Source organism: Rhipicephalus microplus, chromosome X (genome assembly GCF_043290135.1).
Source record: "Rhipicephalus microplus isolate Deutch F79 chromosome X, USDA_Rmic, whole genome shotgun sequence".
NCBI classification, from domain to species: Eukaryota; Metazoa; Arthropoda; class Arachnida; order Ixodida; family Ixodidae; genus Rhipicephalus; species Rhipicephalus microplus.
In genome coordinates this window covers 209,564,404-209,585,691 of record NC_134710.1, presented here as the reverse complement: position 1 = coordinate 209,585,691, position 21,288 = coordinate 209,564,404, and the positions used below count along the sequence as shown (strand labels likewise).

The 21,288-nt window shown below is 46.1% G+C and overlaps 1 protein-coding gene across 1 annotated transcript in view; it reads left to right on the top strand.

Annotated features, from left to right (window-relative positions):
• Window positions 1-21,288, top strand: part of LOC119187890 (scoloptoxin SSD976) — an 83,119-nt gene that overhangs the window by 37,086 nt on the left and 24,745 nt on the right. The window contains exons 4-5 of the mRNA XM_075878519.1: window positions 4,372-4,550; window positions 6,153-6,265. Coding sequence (XP_075734634.1) covers window positions 4,372-4,550; window positions 6,153-6,265 — 292 coding nt within the window. The remainder of the gene's footprint in view (window positions 1-4,371; window positions 4,551-6,152; window positions 6,266-21,288) is intronic.

Sequence of the window (21,288 nt, the reverse complement as noted above, 5' to 3'; positions counted from 1 at the left end):
TACACTAACCAGAACACCACGCTTCAGATCATGGTGAAGTGAAAATTACCGGGGCATATGTAGACACCGCTAGGACGCTGCGCGTTCTGCCATGTTGCTCAAACTAGGAATATTCCTAATATTGGACTTAATCTTTCAGTGTTTGGCAAGCATCCATTCGGTGATGATGTTCATGAAGATGTAAAATGAGTTGAGTAGGTATTCTTGCTCGCGTGCACGGTTCGAGCGCATTTGTGTGCTTGATGAGTGTATGCATATATGAATATTCCCACACTTGTCGCTGTGCCAAGCTTGGTCTATTCTTACAGTAAAGAGCGTTGTTGGTAATGTCGTTCAGCAAAAATGTCTGTTCTATGATAAAGAAAAACGAACACGTCTAAAGAAACCACCAAGTTTATTCAGTGACTCGTTTCAATCCTGCACCATTGTGCGCACGCACCAATTCAGCATGTTTTATGAGTACAAAAAAAACCATAGCTTTTGGTAGTCTATAGTAGAGACAATATGTTATACAATGCTTTATTGAAAGGATGCTGTGCAGCCAATTTCATGAAGTGCACTCACACCATCCACAGCTGCTGAGAGCATGTTGGTATAGCTGCAAGATGTTGACTTTCCTCAGAAGGCAAAACGCTTTCATTCATCGATTTGCTGAAAAAGTAATCGCAAAAACATTCAATATTTTCGACAGAACTGTCCGTGCACTTGTACTTACGTCCCATTGCGTAAAAACTAGATGCAAAGTGTTTTTTCACAGAATTCCTCATTATGCAATGGAACAGTTCAAAACGTGTTATGAAGTTCAAGCTCGTTCTCGAGTTTAACGCTTCATGCTTTCACTCAGATACGCTTGTGGGTCCACTTATTTATCAACTCAGCTTGCGCTTCATTTTATACACATAAAGTCAACATACCTAGCATCGCTACAAACGCGCGAAATCACCGACGTGGTCCTCAAGTGCATGTGTTAGCGATGCCAAGCCAAGCTAGATATGCAGTGTTAACAGCTGACCCTTCTAATATACATGTTTACTTTGCATTTTGCGGGGTTGATGTAAACTTTCTTTTTTAAAAGCCGCGACAATCTTTGCTGAGCAATGCTTATTTGTGCTGCACTGAAAGCAAAACAATTTTTGAACAACTGTTTTGCTACAACTAATGTTGAGCTCTCATCGAGGCTACCATGTTTAGGTGGCCGAGATCTCACGCCTCTAATTCCTGAGCGGTCGGGGCAGCTCTCACAACACTGTGTAGCGCGAGCTCTTCATGCATGCGGGTTTTCTTCGCGAAGAACCTGAGTGTTAAACAAGCGGTAGTCGTTAAATATCAACAGCACACAGGTAAAATCTCGTGAAGAGATGGCAGCCTTGTTTACACTCACCTCTCAGGCAATATCCCAGTCGGAGCGTAGCATTTCAATAGCGTAACACTCCATTGAAGTAACGGTTTACATTTGCCACAGCGCAAAGATGATTAAGTGCACTACAAGTAGCAGCACTCGCAACCACATAACACATCCACAACACACCACTAAACTAACAAGGTTTAGCTTCCCAAGAACACCACCACGCGCATTGATACAGCTGGAGCGCGAGCGTCTTTTTTCGAGGAGAAGGAGCTCACACATTTGCTAATTTTTATGCTACATAAACAACAGTATTTTGCTCCTTACGTAATCGTCGTAGTTGCCACGACTATTTGCACTAAAAAACTGTCAACAGCTGACTTATTTAGAAAACTATTTGCTTCCACGCATGCTGACGCTTCCTTTGAGGCTGCCACGGCACTATAAAGTTTCATTGGAGTAAACGTTGCCCCGTGTGGCCTAACCGTTCCTCCCTATGTTTGCACACGGCACCCTCGTCTTGCAGTTAATCCCTCCACAGACTATCTGTTGGTTGCGGGAGTGAAATGCAGCACTTACTCCAACTTCGCTCCCATTTTGCTCCTTTTCACGCTCACAGATCACCACGAATTATGCTTGATTTCCTCCTCAAAAGATTCATCCGGCCGACTTGCCCGTTGGGCACTACGTCTGCTGGAGTAGGACATTCGTGTTGTGTACCAGTGTAGACGTAAACATTCTGATGGTGACGCTCTTTGCCGGTCACCTCTTTCATCTCACGATTCCTCTCCGTCTACATCGTTCTATGACGTGTGCTCACTCTCTGTCGTGCCTCTGGAGCACCAGCATTGCCCCAGGGTCGCTTCACTTATAGGTTTTTTATGACGGCGTCCTCCCCACCCCATCACTTGTGAACTGCGGTGGCAATTCCATTCCTTTTTCATTCGAGATGGTGTGATCTATCATCGGAATTGCCTTTCCGAAGGGCGCAGATGGCTCCTCGTTATTCTCAGACATTTTTAGTCATATATAAATATATATATATATATATATATATATATATATATATATATGCACACCTTTTCATGCCGATCCACACTATAGACATGCGGGAATTCCAAAAACCTATTACTTGCCTGCGCCACCGCAACTATTGGCGTGGAATGTACCGGTTGGTCCACCGCTACATTCGCTCTTGTCTCACTTGTGAATGGCGCACAGATACTCCGCCCTGTGTTCCTGCTGCTCTGCAGCGTCTACCTTGTCCTGCCAGATCATTTGAACGTGTGAGCATTGATCTTTGTGGACCGTTGCTCATTACTTCTGCTGAGAACCACTATATATTAATCGCAATCGATTATTTGACGTGCTACGCAGAAACTTCACCTCTGCAATCTGCGTCGGCGAGTGACGTCAGTTCCTTCATTTTACATCACCTTGTTTTACTTCATGGTGCACCACGTGAGCTGTTCAGTGATCGAGGGCGCGTATTTCTTTCCGAAGCCGTCGAATCGCTTGTGAAGAAATGCCGCATCATTCATCGCACCACCACTGCATATCATACTCGAACTAACAGCCTGAAAGAACGATTTAGTCAAACGATGGGTGGTATGCTGGCAATGGACGTCGATTCTGCTCACTCAAAGTGGTACAGCGTTCTCACATTCGTGGCGTTCGAACACAATAATGCCACTCAGACCACGACGAGATTCTCTCCAAACTTTCTCTTTTATGGATGCGAGCCCTCCTGCCTGCTCGACACCATTCTTTCATACCTCCCCGACGCAACTGAGACGCCAACCATTTCTGAAGCAGCTAAGTACGCGGAAGAGTGTCGCCAGCTTGTCTAATTCCGCACCACTTCTGGTCAACAGCGTCAGAAGCATCATCGCAACAGCTCGAAGGCTCCAGCGTCTTATATCTCTGGTTCACTTGTGTGGCTATGGATCTCCTCCACCAGCCCTGGTCAGTCGTCAAAACTTTTCTCAAAGGACCATGGCTCTTACCGCGTAGTCCAGCAATCATCACCAGTCAATTATATCGTTGGGGCGCTTGCAATGTCTCCTGATCAACAACGCCGCTGCCGTGAGACTGTGCATACAGACCGGCTCAAGTCTTACTACGACCCTAGTGTAGCCTCCTGTCCCTAAGTCACCAGGATGGGGCTTTTTCAGGAGGGGAGATAAATATAATGAAAAAGATCTGCGCTATTCTGAAAAGCAGAGGGTACCCCTCTCAGGCAAGAAGACGAAGACGTTCGTGGTTGGTGCATAGCGATGCATATATATATATATATATATATATATATATATATATATATATATATATATATATATATATATATATATATATATATATATATATATATTATATATATATATATATATATATATATATATATATATATATATATATATATATATATTATATATATATATATATATATATATATATATATATATATATATATATATATATATATGCACGCGTGTGTGTATTCTAAGTTGTCGAAGGAGTTACAGTAGTGTGGTATATAGTTTCGGGGAGGGAGATCCCATGCGGAGCAATGGGGTGCCATACGGCCGTTAACGTGGTTTTTTGGGCTAGTCGTTATGACGTTCCAAGCATATGCAGTACGTGCTGCTCTGATGATTGTGCTGCAGACACTTGTAGTATCTGTGTGTGCCATTGCGCTAGTATACAGTAACAGAAGCATGCTAGTCTTTCTCAGATATTTGCGAGGAGATTAGCAATCGTTGGAGGTGCCATTGGTAGAGAGATTCCTTAGGCAATGGACGTACCTTGAACCAGCGAATCGCAGTTTCTTTCTTTAGTTTTCATTTCTTCTCATTCTGAAAGCAATTTCGTATCAGCGTATATTGGTAATGGAGAATTGAATTTCATACTGTCACCCTGTAGACCATAAAAATACTATTTATGATGTACTGAGTACTACAACTGAAATAATTGAGCGCATTCAGATAGAACTGCGTAACTGTCTTCACCCTGACCCCCTGGTGATGCAGGTAATTTCAAGGTCACTGGCCAAAACTTAGCATCTGAGCGCCGCTCGAATGAAGTTCGCAAGATGGACGGCCTCCGTTTTGTGGATACCTGGTTTAAGGAGCATCGCGATTACCCACCCTCCCAAGTGAAGCACTTCCTGCCGAATTTCAGCCGGCGGCCTACCGGTCACTTTACTCAGGTAATAATGACATCACCCTCCTTTGGAAAAAAATATTTAATTATAAAATAATACAAAAATTTTCTGAAACCTGTTGTGAAATCACGTTTGAATTGTTTTTAATTTATTATTTTGGTGTGAACACTAAGCGTGAGTATTGTTTGCTTATTTATGGTCCCAAAGGCCGTGGCACTTGAAACAGTATTTCTTGCCTATTTTACTCTATCGTTCTGCCGCGGTGGTCTAGTGGCTGAGGTACTGGGAATCTGACCCGCAGGAACCAGGATTAAATCCCGGCTGCGGCGACTGTATTTTCGATAGAGATGAAAATGCTGTAGGCCAGTGTGTTCAGATTCAGGTGCACGTTAAAGAACCCAGGGTGTTTGAACTTTTTGGAGCCATTCACTGCACGTCTCTTAAATTCATATGGTGATTTTGGAATGCTAAACCCCCAAATAATTCAATGTTTAATTCTATCTTGTTTCATTATAGATAGTAGACAATAAAGGTGAACGTCCAAATGGCCTTTATTTCGTTACTTCAATATTTTAAAAATTAGGGAGTGTGGGCCAACTATGCGAATCTGCACGTAATACACAGAAGTGAATTACGAATGAAGATAAGGCCCACTGCATTAGTGCTCCGTACCTAGTACATATTCTTGCAGGATTACAGCGAAACAACTGTCAGAGGATGAACATCTGGTAATGACAGCTTGATTTATTAGAGGAGTTGCAGGCATGCATTGCAAAGGCTGTGGGCCGAGTGTGAGTCCTTGAGGACTTAACTTAAGAATGGCAGGAAGGATATTCTGAGTAGTTCGTGACTGAAAACAGCTGGCTTAATGTTGAAATTAGGCAGTTAATTATAACCTTATAAGAGGACAATGATCCAGAAACTTTGCTATTGTCCTTATACACGCTCACGTGTTTGGTTTATAATGCAGCCATCTGTGCTTAAATTCGCGTTTGCGTCTTTTCTTCAGTACTTTCACATAAATGTGTGGCACTTTTTGTTTCTTCATTTCTCACTTTTTGCAACGCAACTATTTGGCAACTATTTGGCAACCGCTTTGCTCAAAAGGGTACTTCTGCTTTTGTCAGCTTGTTGCTGTTAGTGACCCCACAAAGTATGACTCCACTGCAAACAAAAGAAATAAATGTGCAAAATTGGAAAGGGCTCTAATTACCGGGCTTCTTATGACACTTCCAGCATGGTTAGGCAATGACCTTATTTTGTGGTTGTCCTGACATAAGCACGGTGTTTAAGCGTTAGCGTACTGACTTCGTGATTCTGATCTTATGCAAAAATATTTGCGAGAGGTGCGCAAACTCTATGTTTTTTTAGATAATTTTTGCTGTTGCTTAAGCCACTTTTGCTTTTTCGTCACAAATATTTATGTATTAATGTGACAGTAAGGAAAATAACTTCAAGGATTGTTTAAAATTTAGGATATTCTCTTTGCTGTCCTAATCTATGCTCACTTACGAATTTAAGGATGCGTAAACATCGCTTTGGCCTAACACATTCCAAGAAAACACAGGTAGTGTAATATGTACTACATATTAGATAGAAGTTTTAAAAATGATCTTGGTGGTTGTTTGCATTACCTGTTGTGTGCAGATGATATGGGCAGACACGCAGTACCTTGGCTGTGGGTTCACCATGTTTCGCATGAAAAGTGACTTCGATGCTATGCCATACCAAAAACACTACGTCTGCAACTATGGTCATAGGTGGGTATACGCTTTATCAGCCTTGACGCACTATGCGAATATGCTTCATATATTAAAGTCTGCAAAGCCAGCCACAACGTAATATTCAACGAATACCTTATAACTGTGCGTTGAGCTGAGGTGGTGTGATAACACAAAGCATACAATTCACACAGTCCGTTTAAAGACTGTTATTGGTTTAGCAATACAACCATCTGCCCAGAAAAATTGCTGGTTGAGTAGATCTGAAGTCGGCTACGTGTGCGGAGTAGCAAGGGGGGGCTGGACGTAAAGAGTGCAGAAGCTCGGAAGGTGTGGCGGCAGTGAGTTGGCGTTCGTAAATAGATAGTGAAGTAAACAAACATATAGAAATCTTACCAGTGATTACAATACACCATTCGGCTAAATTTGAGACCACCAGGCGTCTGAGGTTAGTGACGCTGAGCATCTGCCCGGGCCGCATATGGAATGTGTCCGAAGCACAACAATTTCTTAACTTAGCTAACTTAGCTTAACTTCTCCGTGGTTTGCACTCAACTAAACTGCGCCAATGTGCAAAGTTCCGCCAACTACTCCTGGAGGGACGAAAGGGTTGAAAGTGCAAGGAAGCAGAAGTTGCACGAGCAGTGGAACTGAGGGTGGAAAACATGTCACCTTGCCGGAAGCATTAGCAGGCGTGAGCTCTCACGCGCACACTCCAGGGTTTTAGTGCACAGTGGGTACGCTCTTGTTTTAACAAGTAACTAAGCATGCACTTTGTCGGCTAGAGCACTCATGCTCTTTAACCTGAAGCCTCCATTTTTTTTATGAGCGATGAGGGCTCAGAGAAAATTGCGCCGGCGCGGTGAATTCGAAGCATACGCTAACGCTGCATCTTTCCTTCGGTTTCTACTCATCTTCTCATGCTCCCGCTGTACGTTCTTCAGCTTTCCTGATCGTGCTTTCTTTGTTATGACTGCCCCTGAATAACAGGCTGTGCTCTGTATCCGGTGTTCGCTCTCTTTCATCATCTCTTGCTTCAATCGTTCCTCGTTATGAAGAAGACCACGACGCGAAACCCTCAAACAGGCGCATAGAAGCTATGTTCTAAGAGTTCCTCCAGCAAGATTTGTGCTCTGAGCGGTTAGTTCTGAGGCACAGTGCTTTAAACGCGTCTGGTGCAAAGGAGCATCATTAGGAACGTGTCCCATGCAACGAAAATTGTTCAGACGCTTCGCATATTTTCAGCAACGCCGATGGTTCCCTGGGGAATTTTCCGCTAGCAAGTCACTGTCTTGAGACGCTTCGTGCACTTTCCAAATGTTGACTATTTGATGTCGGTCTCATTTCGTACGTACACTAGTGATGTGCCTGAAATACAGCACTGCTGGTGGCACAATTTATGCGCTTGTAGTCCAGATTGTGTGCTCTTGAAGAAGACACCTGCTGTCGGATCACTGGAACACAGTCGAGCCATCCAGCATCAGAACAAGCGTACGTTTATCCACCACTTTTACATCGGCGAGCTCACCGGCCGAATTTCGTAACTAGTAAAATGACAAATAATCCAAACATAACACCAATGCAACACACCGAGAACATAGCACACAAAATATAACTCATACAATGTACCGCTAACGTGGTGACGCCGTAGTCCCAATCACTGTCAGGGACGCGCGGGAAACGATCTCCGGGATTGTCCCCGTGGGCCTCCCGGGAGAGACGTCGTTCCACAGTCACGCCAAACCCGAAAAAAAAAATATATATATATATATATATATATTATGAAGTCTTGGTAGTCTGGGTTGCGACGACAGCGTTTAATTGAGGAAAGACCTCGCAAAACGAACGGGCAGAGCCAGTACACAGACGATGACGATGATGATGATCCAGAGTGGCAATGAGGACAAAGAGACAAGCGGATGATGGTGATTGTGATCATGCAGGGATGAGGACGATGCAAGCAACAAATGCCCACAATATATATATATATATATATATATATATATATATATATATATATATATATATATATATATATATATATATATTGTAGTGGGGAAGAGGGAAAGAGACAGTATCTAGTTGGAGCACCTGAAAGACGACTACGACGAAGAGCTGAGCTCGCGACAGTGACTGACGCCTCTTGAACCAGGCAGTTGGTTTTATTCAACAAACCCCCTTATAATTTGGTGGAAGTGCTAGGTAGTCTTCGAAGCTGGAACTACGAAGTCGCACGTTACCTGCAGTGCCAGTAATGCCGGAAGAATCCTCCACCCAAGGTACCTCGCAAGTTCCCGCCTCTACATGTCCCGGCGTGTGGCCACTGCGTCACCCACCGATCTTCAGCGGCACTGACGGCCAAGACGTGGCTAGCTACTTACCACAAGGTGAGCGCAGCGAACAAGTGGGACGATGCGGCTAAGCTGACCTATGTAAGCTTTTACTTGTCTGGCGTCGCTAGTCTCTGGTTGCGCAATCACGAAGCCGACATTGCCCGCTGGGATTCATTCAAGGCCTCCTTTTCGCAAGTCTTCGACCGCCCTGCTGTGCGAAAACTCCGCGCAGAACAACGACTTCGTGAGCACGCTCAACAGCCAGGAGAGGCCTTTACCAGCTACATTGAAGACGTTGTTGACTTGTGCAAGCGGGTAAACCCAGCGATGCTCGAAGCCGACAAAATTAAACAAATCCTCAAGGGCAAATGCGATGACGCATTTCAAATGTTGTTAGCCAAGGACCCAAAAACCATTGCGGAACTCGTCAGCTTGTGCCAGAGTTTTGACAAATTGCGCAAGCAACGCGCCCAAACACGGCGCTCTCTGGAACAACGTGATTCGATCGCGGCCTTGACTCTCGGAGACCAGAACGACATGTTGGCTCGCATAAAGCAGTTCGTGCGTTAGGAGGTCACTCGGCAGCTCTCCATTTTATCGAGCGCGCCCGAGCCAGCACAAACGCATACTTTGGCCCCAGATCATCTGGCCCCGGTCATAAGGCACGTCATATAAGATGAGGTAGCGGCCGCTTTGCGTTTCGCTCGTTCACTACCTCTGGAGGCCGCACCCTTGACGTATGCGCAAGTCGTTGCAGCCAGAGCAACTCGACAGCCCACTTATGCTGTATTCTCACCGATCCCTGTTTGGTCATCACCAGTTCCGTGCAGGCGGCCGATTGCAGCGTTTCCGAATCCGTGGCGCACCGCAGACAACCGCCCGATTTGCTGTTCTTGCGGTTACGCAGGACATGTGGCTCGCTTGTGCCGCCGCCGCCCTCTCGTTCAGAGCGACACCATGCAAAGATCGTCGCACGACTCTCGGCGCTTTAACAATACGGCACGTCAACAAGGATACTCTTCACCCGACCGCCCACCCTCAGTCAGTCACCGATCTCCATCTCCCCGACGTCGCTCCCTGTCGCCTATGCGCCGTAGACCCTGCCTTTCAGACGCGGAAAACTAATGCCACAGTTCCTGAGGTACGAACTGCGTCGTCGTCGAAAGAATCAAGTCCTCGCATTTCTCCGACAAACCTCATCGACGTTTTTGTGGATGGTTACCGTACCCTTGCGCTTGTAGACACTGGTGCTGCCGTTTCAGTAATTGCTTTAAAACTTTGCCGTCTGCTTCGGAAGGTTACCACGACGCCAAAGGGGTTGTCCCTCCGTACTGCCAGTGCTCACTATATTCGACCATCAGCTGCGTGTACCGCCCACGTTCTCATTCAAGATGTTTTGTATACCGTTGAATTTCTTGTGCTACAGGCGTGTTCTCATGATGTGATCCTCGGCTGGGATTTTCTGTCTCGTAATCATGCGGTTATCGACTGTGCTCGTGCTGAAGTGGCCTTCTCTGCGTTGTGTGCCTCGTCTACGGAATTTCCGTCGAACAAGCTGTTTGTCGCTGACGACATCGACATACCACCGACTAGCGCAGCCTTTATTCCCGTATCTTGTGCCGATGTGTCTAAGCCTGCAGTGTTGTTTACGCCTTCCCAAACATTCCAAAGTCGCAAGAGCCTCGCGTTGCCGTTTGCAGTTCTAGATATTTCGGCGGGCGCTACCAATTTGTTTGTCACAAATCCCTTGCCGTCTCCCGCAACCTTGCATCGCGGAGAATGTACTGGAACATTCCAAGACTTAGACGTTTCCTCCATCTTCAACCTTGACGGTGAAAGTGATTTGCAGCTTAATGCATTGACGCCATCTGCCCATTCAATTGTCCACGAAAACAATAATTTGTTTGGCCCCTCAATTGATGGCGAACTTGAAGAACCACATCGCGAAAAGCTTCTAGAACTTCTTCATCAGTTTCGCGGCTCGTTCGATTGCCAGCAGACGTCCTTAGGCCGAACGCACACCGTTGTCGATCACAATAACACCGGCTCCCAAGCGCCTCTGCGACGGCGTCCCTACCGTGTATCTTCTGTTGAGCGTCATGTGATCACCGAGTAAGTGGCCGACATGCTTCAACGTGGCGTCATTCAGCCGTCCAGCAGTCCCTGGTCTTTACCTGTGGTACTTGTGAGGAAAAAAGACGGCTCGATTCGCTTTTGCGTTGATTACCGCCGTTTAAACAAAGTCACGATTAAAGACGTATACCCTTTGCCGCGCATCGATGATGCCCTGGATTGCTTGCAAGGCGCTGAATTCTTCTCTTCACTAGACCTACGGTCCGGTTATTGGCAGGTCCCCATGGCACCATCAGATCGCCCAAAAACTGCTTTTGTGACGCCCGATGGGCTATACGAATTTAATGTAATGCCCTTCGGCCTTTGTAATGCGCCAGCCACATTTGAAAGGATGATGGATAGCGTCTTGCGCGGGCTAAAATGAAAGACATGCCTATGCTACTTCGATGATGTCGTTGTTTTCTCCCCTGATTGCGAGAGCCACCTCCATCGTCTTAGCGAAGTTTTGTTGAGCTGCCTCACGAGCGCAGGCCTTCAACTAAACATCGAGAAGTGCCACTTTGGAGCTCGGAAGCTCACAATACTTGGTCACGTTGTCTCAAAACAGGGCGTCCTCCCAGACCCAAGCTTCGTGCTGTCGCTGAGTTCCCGAAGCCTAAGGACCGTGAAAGCGCTTCGCAGCTTTGTCGGACTATGCTCGTACTTTCGCCGCTTTGTGAAGAACTTTGCTTCGATAATCGCACCACTGACACAGCTGATCTCGGGCGATGGACACCTCTCTGATTGGTCGCCAGCATGCGAATATGGTTTTGCAACATTACGCCATCTCCTTACTTCAGCACCTATTTTACGCCACTTCGACCCTACTGCTCCAACCGAGGTGCACACGGATGCCAGTGGCATAGGACTTGGCGCTGTCCTTGCTCAACGCAAGCCTGGCTTCTCGGAGTATGTAGTTACGTATGCCAGTCGCACCCTAACCAAGGCAGAGCACAAATACTCGGTTTCCGAAAAGGAATGTTTGGCCATTTTTTTGGCGTTACAAAAATTTCGTCCTCACTTACATGGACGCCCATTTGATGTAGTTACAGATCACCATTCACTCTGTTGGCTCGCTTCAATGAAGGATCCTTCGGGCCGCCTTTGACGTTGGGCGCTACGTTTACAGGAATTTGATATTCACGTCATTTACTGCTCAGGCCGCAAGTACACCGACGCAGATGCTCTTTCTCGTTCGCCTCTTCCTTCAGCCATTGCACCTGTTTCCTTCGCCGAAGCTACCATCGGCAGCATCGACACCGCTGACATGCCTTCCGAACAACGCAAGGACCCTTGGATAGCCTCGCTCATTGACGTTCTCACCTCGTCTTCGGTGACACCACGCCATCGTCTACCTCGTGCGCTACGTCGGCAAATTCCCCATTATGCAATACGGGATGTCATATCGTACCGTCGCAACTATCAGCCGGATGGTAGGAAATGGCTTCTTGTTATACCTCGCCATTTGCGCTCCAACATGTGCGCGTACTTCCACGCAGACGCTCAAAACGCGCACGCTGGCATTTTGAAAACATACGACCGGCTTCGTCAGCGATTTTTCTGGCGTGAAATGTACTACGTTTGCAAGTACATACGCTCCTGCACTGAGTGTCAGTGACGGAAAACAACTTGTCATGCCTCTGGCGAATTACAACCATTGCCGTGTCCAGCTCGGCCGTTTGATAGAATCGGCATCGACCTCTACGGCCCACTACCTTGTACTCCTGCGGGAAATCACTGGATTGTTGTGGCCGTTTACCACCTAACCCGTTACGCTGAAACCGCCGATTTGCCAGCTGCTGCTGCTCGTGATGTCGCCTTGTTCATCTTGCGTAGCTTGGTCCTTCGCCATGGCGCGCCACGTGAGCTGCTTAGCGACCGTGGGCGTGCGTTTCTATCGCAAGTCGTCCAGGAGCTTCTCAGTGAGTGCAATATTATTCATCGCACCACTACAAGCTATCACCCACAGACAAACGGTTTGACAGAGCGCTTTAACCGCACGCTCGGTGATATGCTTTCTATGTACATATCCTCCGACCATTCTAATTGGGACTTGGTGCTCCGTTTCGTGACGTATGCGTATAATACGGCCACGCAAGCAACTACTGGGTTTTCACCTTTTTTTCTACTGTACAAACGTGAGCCCTCTTCTACGCTTGACACGATACTTACTTACCGCCCAGATGCTTCAGAATACCGCCCAGCCTCCGAACTTGTTCAGTGTGCCGAAGAGTGCCGCCAATTAGCACGTTCGTTTACGTCCGTCGCACAAGGTTTCCGAAAAGAACGACTTGACCTAGACAAGCCTGCTCACAGCTTCCCCGTAGGTTCGTTTGTATGGCTTTTGGTTCAATTCTAGTCCCCCGGCCTCTCCCGAAAGTTTGCACCCAAGTACAATGGTCCGTACTGCATCGTGCAATGCACGTCACCGGTCAACTACGTCGTCGAACCAGTGACACCTGCCGAGGACAGACGATGCCGTGGTCGTGAGACCGTCCACATCAGCCGCTTAATACCTTACTATGATCCCCTTGTGCTTGCTTCGCCGTGAGTCGCTAGGATGGCTCCTCTTCACCACCGGGGCAAATGTAGTGGGGAAGAGGGAGAGAGACAGTATCTAGTTGGAGCACCTGAAAGACGGCTACGACGAAGAGCTGAGCTCTTGACAGTGACTGATGCCTCTTGAACCAGGCAGTTGGTTTTATTCAATAAACCCCCTTATAATATATATATATATATATATATATATATATATATATATATATATATATATATATATATATATATATATATGTATATATATATATATATATATATATATATATATTTAAATATATATATATATATATATATATATATATATATATATATATATATATATATATATATATATATATATAGACCACTTCCCCAGGCGCGCGGGCAACCCCGCTGCCGCCAAGCTAGGTTGCCTGTTGGCGCGCGCCTCGCTCGGAGGAGTGGTCATCGAGGCACTCTACAATATGGCCTCTGAGATGGCGGGCGCGTGACAGGGGTCGCTTACTACGACTAATACACCGAACGTACATGTGTCATGCGGCGAAAACAACTTTATAGGGTGTGATAGCACCCCATTGACGTGTTCAGCTGCTTGACACCATCGGTGTCCCAGACGTAATGTCTTGCGCATGTCTGTCTTATTTACCTCTAAAATGGCACTGACTTTTAAAGTGACAGGGGGTTATGGTACGTATTTTGGTAGCAGTGTCATGCGCGAAAAACCCCACGCCTGTGAGCATACAGAAAAGTGACCCTGAAGGTGCGTTTGTCACATGCGTTTTTGTACGCGTCGTTTTTAATAACCAATGTTCTCTCAATTGTGACCTTGTCTACAATCAACCGCTTTTAATATGGTAATCAGATTTTCTATCGGGATCACTTGACATTTTGCTTTGTCACATTGCATTCTTGCGTAACTGCGAATGACTGAGCTTCGCTGTTTCCTTTAGATACTGAATTAAAGGATGCGCTGCCATGCCTAAGCTTAATCATGAATGCTGGATTCCTGGAATGCAGGAAGGAAACACACGGGAGGGAAAATTGCGAATAGTCTTAAACAGAAATAAATAAATAAATAAATAAATAAATAAATAAATGGAAGTAGTGCATTAGGCGTGCAGATGCAAAGGTTCGCTTGTCCTATTTTTTGATAGGGCAAGAACGGATTTCTTTTTGCCGACATACTCCAGCTAGTTCAAAAAAGTGTTCTGTACAATACTAATTGAATAGTGACATTGTGCTTGATGATTCGATAGTGGGGTTTAGCGTCCCTAAACCACCATGCAATTATGTGAGACGTCGTAGTGGAGGGCTCTTAAAATTTCGTGCTCCCGGAGTTCTTTAACTAGCACCTATATCTGAGTACATGGGCCTACAGCTTTTTAGCCTCCACCCAAAATGCAGCCGCCGCAACGGGGGTTCAATCCCGCGACCTGCGAGTAAGCAGCTGAGTACCTAGCTACTTCATCACCGTAGCGGGGCTGTGATAATGTGGTCATGGTTTATTTTGTGTGGCTCACCCCCTAAGTAGTGCCAACATAGGCTGCGCATAGGGAGAGGGCAGAGGGGGTAGCTTCTCCTATAGTCATTTAGGAAAAGGGGCGCTAAATCAGCTCTATACATTCACATATTAGGTAGTGGGCGCTGCAACTCGGAAGGTAGGAGGCACAAAGTCATTGACCAAAATGGGGAGGGGGAGTGTAGCGGCGTACCTTCGCCCCCGCTGAAGGGTAACCCTGCGCATGCCTATGACTGGGAACATGCACTGTTTCAAGTTAGCTCTTTTCCTTTTTCCCATGGCAAGCGGGTGTTCTAACACACCCACGCCACCGCTTCTTTTCCTTCTTTCAATCTTGTTCTTGAAAGTGGTGCTGGGTTCTTTTCTATGTCAATTTTTATTTTACTGCGAAAGCTGTTATCAGATTACAGCAACAACAAATATCGGTGTCATAGTTGTGCACCGCCGCCGCCAGGGTCCGCAAGCACTATCACTCGAAAGAGTGAAAGGTACCCGCAATGAAATAAGTTTCGAACCTGTGCCTTCTACGCTGAAATCTTTCAATCACACCATGAAACTTGATTAGGCCTTTGGTATAAAAAGATTGCGACGTTTCAGTTGTCTACTCAGACAGTTTGAAAAACATTATTTCTTCAACTGCAGTATTTAGTCGCTTAATTCCGATCATTTCTGAGGAGTGCTGAACACCCCAATTATTTATGCAATATAGTTTTATATATAGTTTATGCAATGGTTTTATATTGAAGACAAACAAAAGCACTAGGGTACTCGGCTGCTGACCCACAGGTCGCGATATCGAATGTTGGCTGCTGCGGCTGCATTTTCGATGTAGGCGAAAATGCTGTATTCCCGTGTGCTCAGTTTTGGATTCAGGTTAAAGAATCCTAGGTGGTCAAAATTTCCGGAGCTCTCCACTACAGCGTCTCTCACAATCATAGAGTGGTTTTTGGGGCGTTAAACCCTATGATATCATTCAATCATGAACAAAGAAACACTACAACACATTTCAAGTCAAGGTGAAATTTGCAAGAAGATTTGCGAGGTAAGCACTCGGTTTGTATGCTGCTTCCTTGTTATCAAGTAGCTCCATCACTGTAAGAAATATCCATTTTTCAACGTCGTAACTGACCGTGAAAATCACTGACTGGAACTTGTTTTTTTGAAAAATGGCGGATGTGAACGTATAACGAGATTCTTGTGCTGCGTTTTTAATAAAACGGCCGGGAAGACCGTGAATGAGCACTCCAAGTTTCTGTTCCTGTGCTCATTCCTCAAAAAAAAAAAAAGAAAATTACGTCAACCTGATGTCCTTAGTCACGTGGTGCGCTGGCATCCGGGAAGTCGGAAGCAACGCCATTGACACTTTTGAACTCGTCCGCAACGGTGGTGGAGAGTCGTGCGACATTTCGTGGTACTTGTTCGTGCATAGCGATTCATTAACTTGTACAGTGTAAATTTTTATGAAAGGGAACACAGGAGTGCGTTGCCTGCACGCTCCGGTGGTTCCTGGCAGCACGTTTAAGTGGGAGTGAGAGCAACCACAGTCTCTTTTCGCGTCATCTCCCAGCGAGCAAAACAACCATTCATTGCTGATATACAACCAGAAGCAAAATTGCGACCCCCTCCCCCTTCAAGGCGATAATTGGAGAGCTCGTAATCGCCTTGAAGGGAGGGGGGGATTGCAAGCTTGCCCTATATCAGCAACAAATAGTTGTTTTGCACACCGCGAGATGACGCAAAAAAAAAAGAGTGTGGTTGCTATCACTCCCGCTTGAATGCGCTGCCAGCACCGTCTTAGCGTGCCGGTCACTTGTCGCCGTGTTCTCTTTCATAAAAATTGACAATGTACAAGTGATTGATTTTAGGTGTGGTGTGATGAAAGATGCCGTCCGCACGTTGCGTGTTAACCAGGCATCTTCATGAAGGAAGAGGCTGTGCGCTCTCGAAAATGGATAAATCGAGGCTTTGCCGTTCCTTGGCGGTACATTGTGCGCCATTGCGGGCGATCAGTGATCCTGCCATCATGATTTTGCCAGGCAAATGGTCAAGTTTTCTTTTTTGTGGGAGTTTGTTTCCTTGTGTGAGGTCTTATCGCTGTATGTACTGGGCCGTTTACTGCTAAATGAAATGTGTAAGCACACGGCGGCGCGACACTATTCCTATCTGCAGCTAACTTCGCACTTTCTGCTTTGTCCTCGTCGTGGAACCTTCGCGGAGCGACACGTTCGCGCGCTGAAACTGCACCTTCCACGGTGCGCCCTGCGCTGCTAAGTATGCCGCTCGTCCACGTGTTCGTTCCTGTATGTGCTTTAGGGGCGAAGCTCCTTAAGGTACGGGTTGTGCGTTTCCCGTACAGGCCCCATTCAGTCAAGTTTTTCAGTCTGACTGCAAGTCAAAATACATAGCCTAACGGATAACAAAGCAGCGTTCAGATGGCGTCGGTGAAAATGGAACGTGACGCGCGATCTCGCGCCCTGCAACTTTTGGCGCATAGTGGCCAGGATGCATGGGCGGCGCGCGCACGCGTCTATTTTCGCGTCTATTTTCCCCCCTAACGGCGAATGTAAGAGTTTGAAACAGGGTAGTGTGAGCAACGCAGCTCCCTTTAGTCAGGTGTTGGTGCTGTGTAGTAGCCACCTCTCGTTATAGTCTAGTTTTAGTCCCTGAAAGATCGGCTGGATGGCGGTACTTGTATATGATGAAGGAAAAAGGATCATCCCTTTGAAGGGAACTCTAATGGCATGTGAAGCAGCAGCGATGCGCACGATGTTGACCTGATTTAAACGGGCGTCGACGTGTATGCTGTAAGAACGGTTTGAAGCGAAACTTGCAGTAGTTTTTACACGAGTGAACGTTTGTTTGAAACGCAAAGACACGGGAGGTGGGACGCGTTGAAGACGTTTGCGCTCGACTTTCTTTGCTCGCGTCTCGTCGGTGTTACCCGCACACTGCCTGTATTCCAGAACGCGATTGGATGCATGGACGTATGCACGGACGGACGGATGGACGAATGGACATGTACACAAACACATATACAGACAGATACACATACAGAAGCACAGACAGACGCACAGAACGAGAGACAGACAGACAAACAGAGACAGAGAGGCTGACAGAGAGAAAAACAGAGACAGCCAGCCAGCCAGCCAGCCAGCCAGCCAGCCAGCCAGCCAGCCAGACAGACAGACAGACAGACAGACAGACAGACAGACAGACAGACAGACAGACAGACAGACAGACAGATGCATTGACAGACGGACGGATGGATGGACAAATGGACGGATGGACGGACGCATGCACGGGTGCACAGACGGATGCACGGAAGGACGCATGGATGGATGAATGGATGCATGGAGGGACACACGGAGAGATGGAGGGACGCACGGCTGGACGGATGCACGAAAGGATGGACGCATGAACGGATACAAGAATGGACGCACAGACGGACGATCGGACGGACGGAAGCAAGAATGAACGAGCGGACGGAAATGCAGACAGACATGGATGCTTGCCCCACTCATCATCTGCACTCTGTGGATATGCTGTGATTTTTTTTCCGGATCACCCAACTTCCTAAGCTCGAAACCGAGTAAGCACCCATCACTCGCTTTTCCCTGTTTTATGCGAACCCGAATTACAAAAAAAAAAAAAAACTGACAGGAAGCGTCTTTCGCATGGGTACAGAGGCATTCCTCTCCAAGTCTTCGCATTGGTCGTATATCATACGACTACCGGTGGTCGGTCTGTGACCAAATTCACGCGCCGCATCAGTGTAGTGGTTACATCATGCTCGACTGCCGACCCGAAAATTGCGGGATCCTGGCCATGGCGGCTGCTTTTGAATAGATGTGAAAATGCTCGATTTCCATGTATTTAGAATTTGAGTACACGTTAATGAACCCTTAGTAGCCTTATAATTCAACCCAAGAATTATAATTACGGCTGTCTAACATGAAACAGCGCTTGCGCAAAGGTACTTACAGCCGATGGCGGCACCGAGAAGCCCTGAAGCACTCCGATCTTCGAATGAGCACAGAACCGCTATGTACACCTATTTTGTCGGGATCGCGAAGTGTATAATACACTGATATTTGTGAAGGTGTACCTCAGGCTGTATTCTTCGGCAGGACAGCTGCCTAGGCTGTACAAGCACCAAGGTTGACAACTCATCCACGTAGAGCCAAATATTTATATAATGCTGGTGCTTAAGCAGCACATGGAATCAGTGCGACAAGTAACAGTACACAAGCATACAAACCGCTAGCTGGCGCTGCTTGCTGGGTCGTGTCTTCTCTGCATGTCCATGTTTCGTGGATCGGTTGCTACACACCCACACATACAATGATTGTCTTTGGTGTGTGCAGTTCCACGTTTTTCAAGTGCTATATACTCCCTATTATAGCAATAGGAATTTCTAAAAATGATGCTGCTGACTATGAACGCGATGAGAGCCCGTCAGGCAATGCTTGTAGCACACTGCCCCTCGTTTCTGGAATTATGGTATTGTGCGCAGCAAGGGCCGTATACATATGCCAAGAATCACGCGTGTACGTTGATTTTCAACAGAAAAGTTATGATTATATTCCACATTCCTTTCAGGGGTAAAGAAAGTGCTGAAGTAGCAGTCTGAGGACCTTCAAAATCTCACAAGCTGGTTAATGACATCTGTTTTTTTGTTCATATAAATGAAGCCTTGTTTTGTTTGATGGGTCGCCATTATGTATTTTGCCTCCAGCGGCAGGATTCATGTACTACATGCAGACAGCATTATAGTGTAAGCTAAATTAGCAATGGCAAACGTAAAGACACCTATGCGATACGAAATTTTATCGATTCTTGGTGTGTAGATTGAACATAATGAAACACTCTGCTTTCAAAGCATAGGAAGCATCAACTGTCCCATGAAAGATCTGGGGCCGAATTCACAAAACTTTCTCTTTGGCTACGCATTTTCTTAGCCAAAATTTCACTTATCTGGAGGGATTACTATAGCGCGGGTATGAATTTAACTTATTCGGCACTTAAGAGGGCAAGAAGGACACACGATAGCCGATGAAAAGACAAGGAAAGAAAGAAGTGTGTGCCGATAATATCAAGGTAGCACGCAAAGCGTCTAGCATCGAGAGTATACGATGATAGCCAATGATTTGCTGCATCTAAGTTTCAGTTCCGCGAGCGTCTGCTACAGCGCTTACGGGATGCCGCGTACGTTGTAATAGGCGTTTTGGCGGGCTGTGCAAAGCCAAGCACTCGCCTTTCATCAACGACTGTAGCTAAAAACGAAATCGCTCGATGGCCTTAAGTCATCGAGCAATCCATGCACTATCTCGCCAAGTACAAGTAAACAACACTCCAGGTGCACCACATAAATGAAACCACACATAAATCGATGCATGAAATGTTTGAAAATGTGCCTCGAATGTCTTCCCCTATTTAACGCGACCAGTTACCTTACATTTCATTGAAGCTGCGCTGCTACTTAACTAATTCGGTGCAATCTAGCACGGTATAGTGGTGAACGTAAGGGTGTTTTGTACCTATAGTCAAAGGTAGCCTTCGTTACAATATTCTTATTATACGACACATGAGCGACTTTGATGCCTGCAGACGAACTGTGCGGAAATAGATAACAGCAGTAATCAAATGAAATTGTGAGCGAAATTTCGCTGGTTCCATGCACCGCAGCATTTTTATAAAGCCGGAATGCGAGAACGTGCATACGCTTACGCTTAGGTATATGTCTACGTAAAATGACGGAGACTCGTCGGGAGGTGTCTCAGTGCTAATGCTTTTCACAAAACACGGTGCAAATATTTCGTCCAGCGTTGTTTGAGTGCGCAAACAAAGCAAGGGACGTGTATACGAGTCTTGAGGTCGAGAGACGTTATCACACGTGCAAAAAGGATGAAAAGAGAGAGAGAGAGAGACTCTCGTTTCGGCTTCGCGAAAGCTTGAAATTGATAGATAATAAGACAATTTTCTGGCCCAGCAGACGTCAGGGAAAGTCTCCGCAAAGCAGCGTCAGATGCTCGGAGAGCATAAAAAAGTGGAGTACGCGTTATATGGGAGTGACAGCCACTCAGAAAGCGAGATGAAGTGTGACTGTCCTTAGATGTGAGAATCAATGCTAATTAGGAGAGTTGAGTTAATGAGCCAAAACTTTCCTAAATAACGATAATGGAAGCAAACTTAGCATTCATCTAGTGAAAGTGACACTAGTGACAGTGAACTCATAATAGTTGATTAGCGTTGTCACAGGCCGATATATATTTTTAGTTTCTTATTTATATTTGGCAAACTATGAGAAGGTAGCCTACGTTAGAGCCGGCTATCCCAACGTCATGACAGTAATGTACAAGAATAAATAGCGCATGGTTATACAGTCACACGTGGCGGTTTCTATCTTCTAGTAACCTTGGGCAGACGCATTCTAACTATTTTTTCTATTTTTGACAAAGTTTCACAGGACGTTTTTGCATTTGGCTTCATTCGAAGGAATGAGGATATATCAGCAATAGAGCGAATGCAAGCACTGCTGCAGTGGACAAGTGGTTACAGCG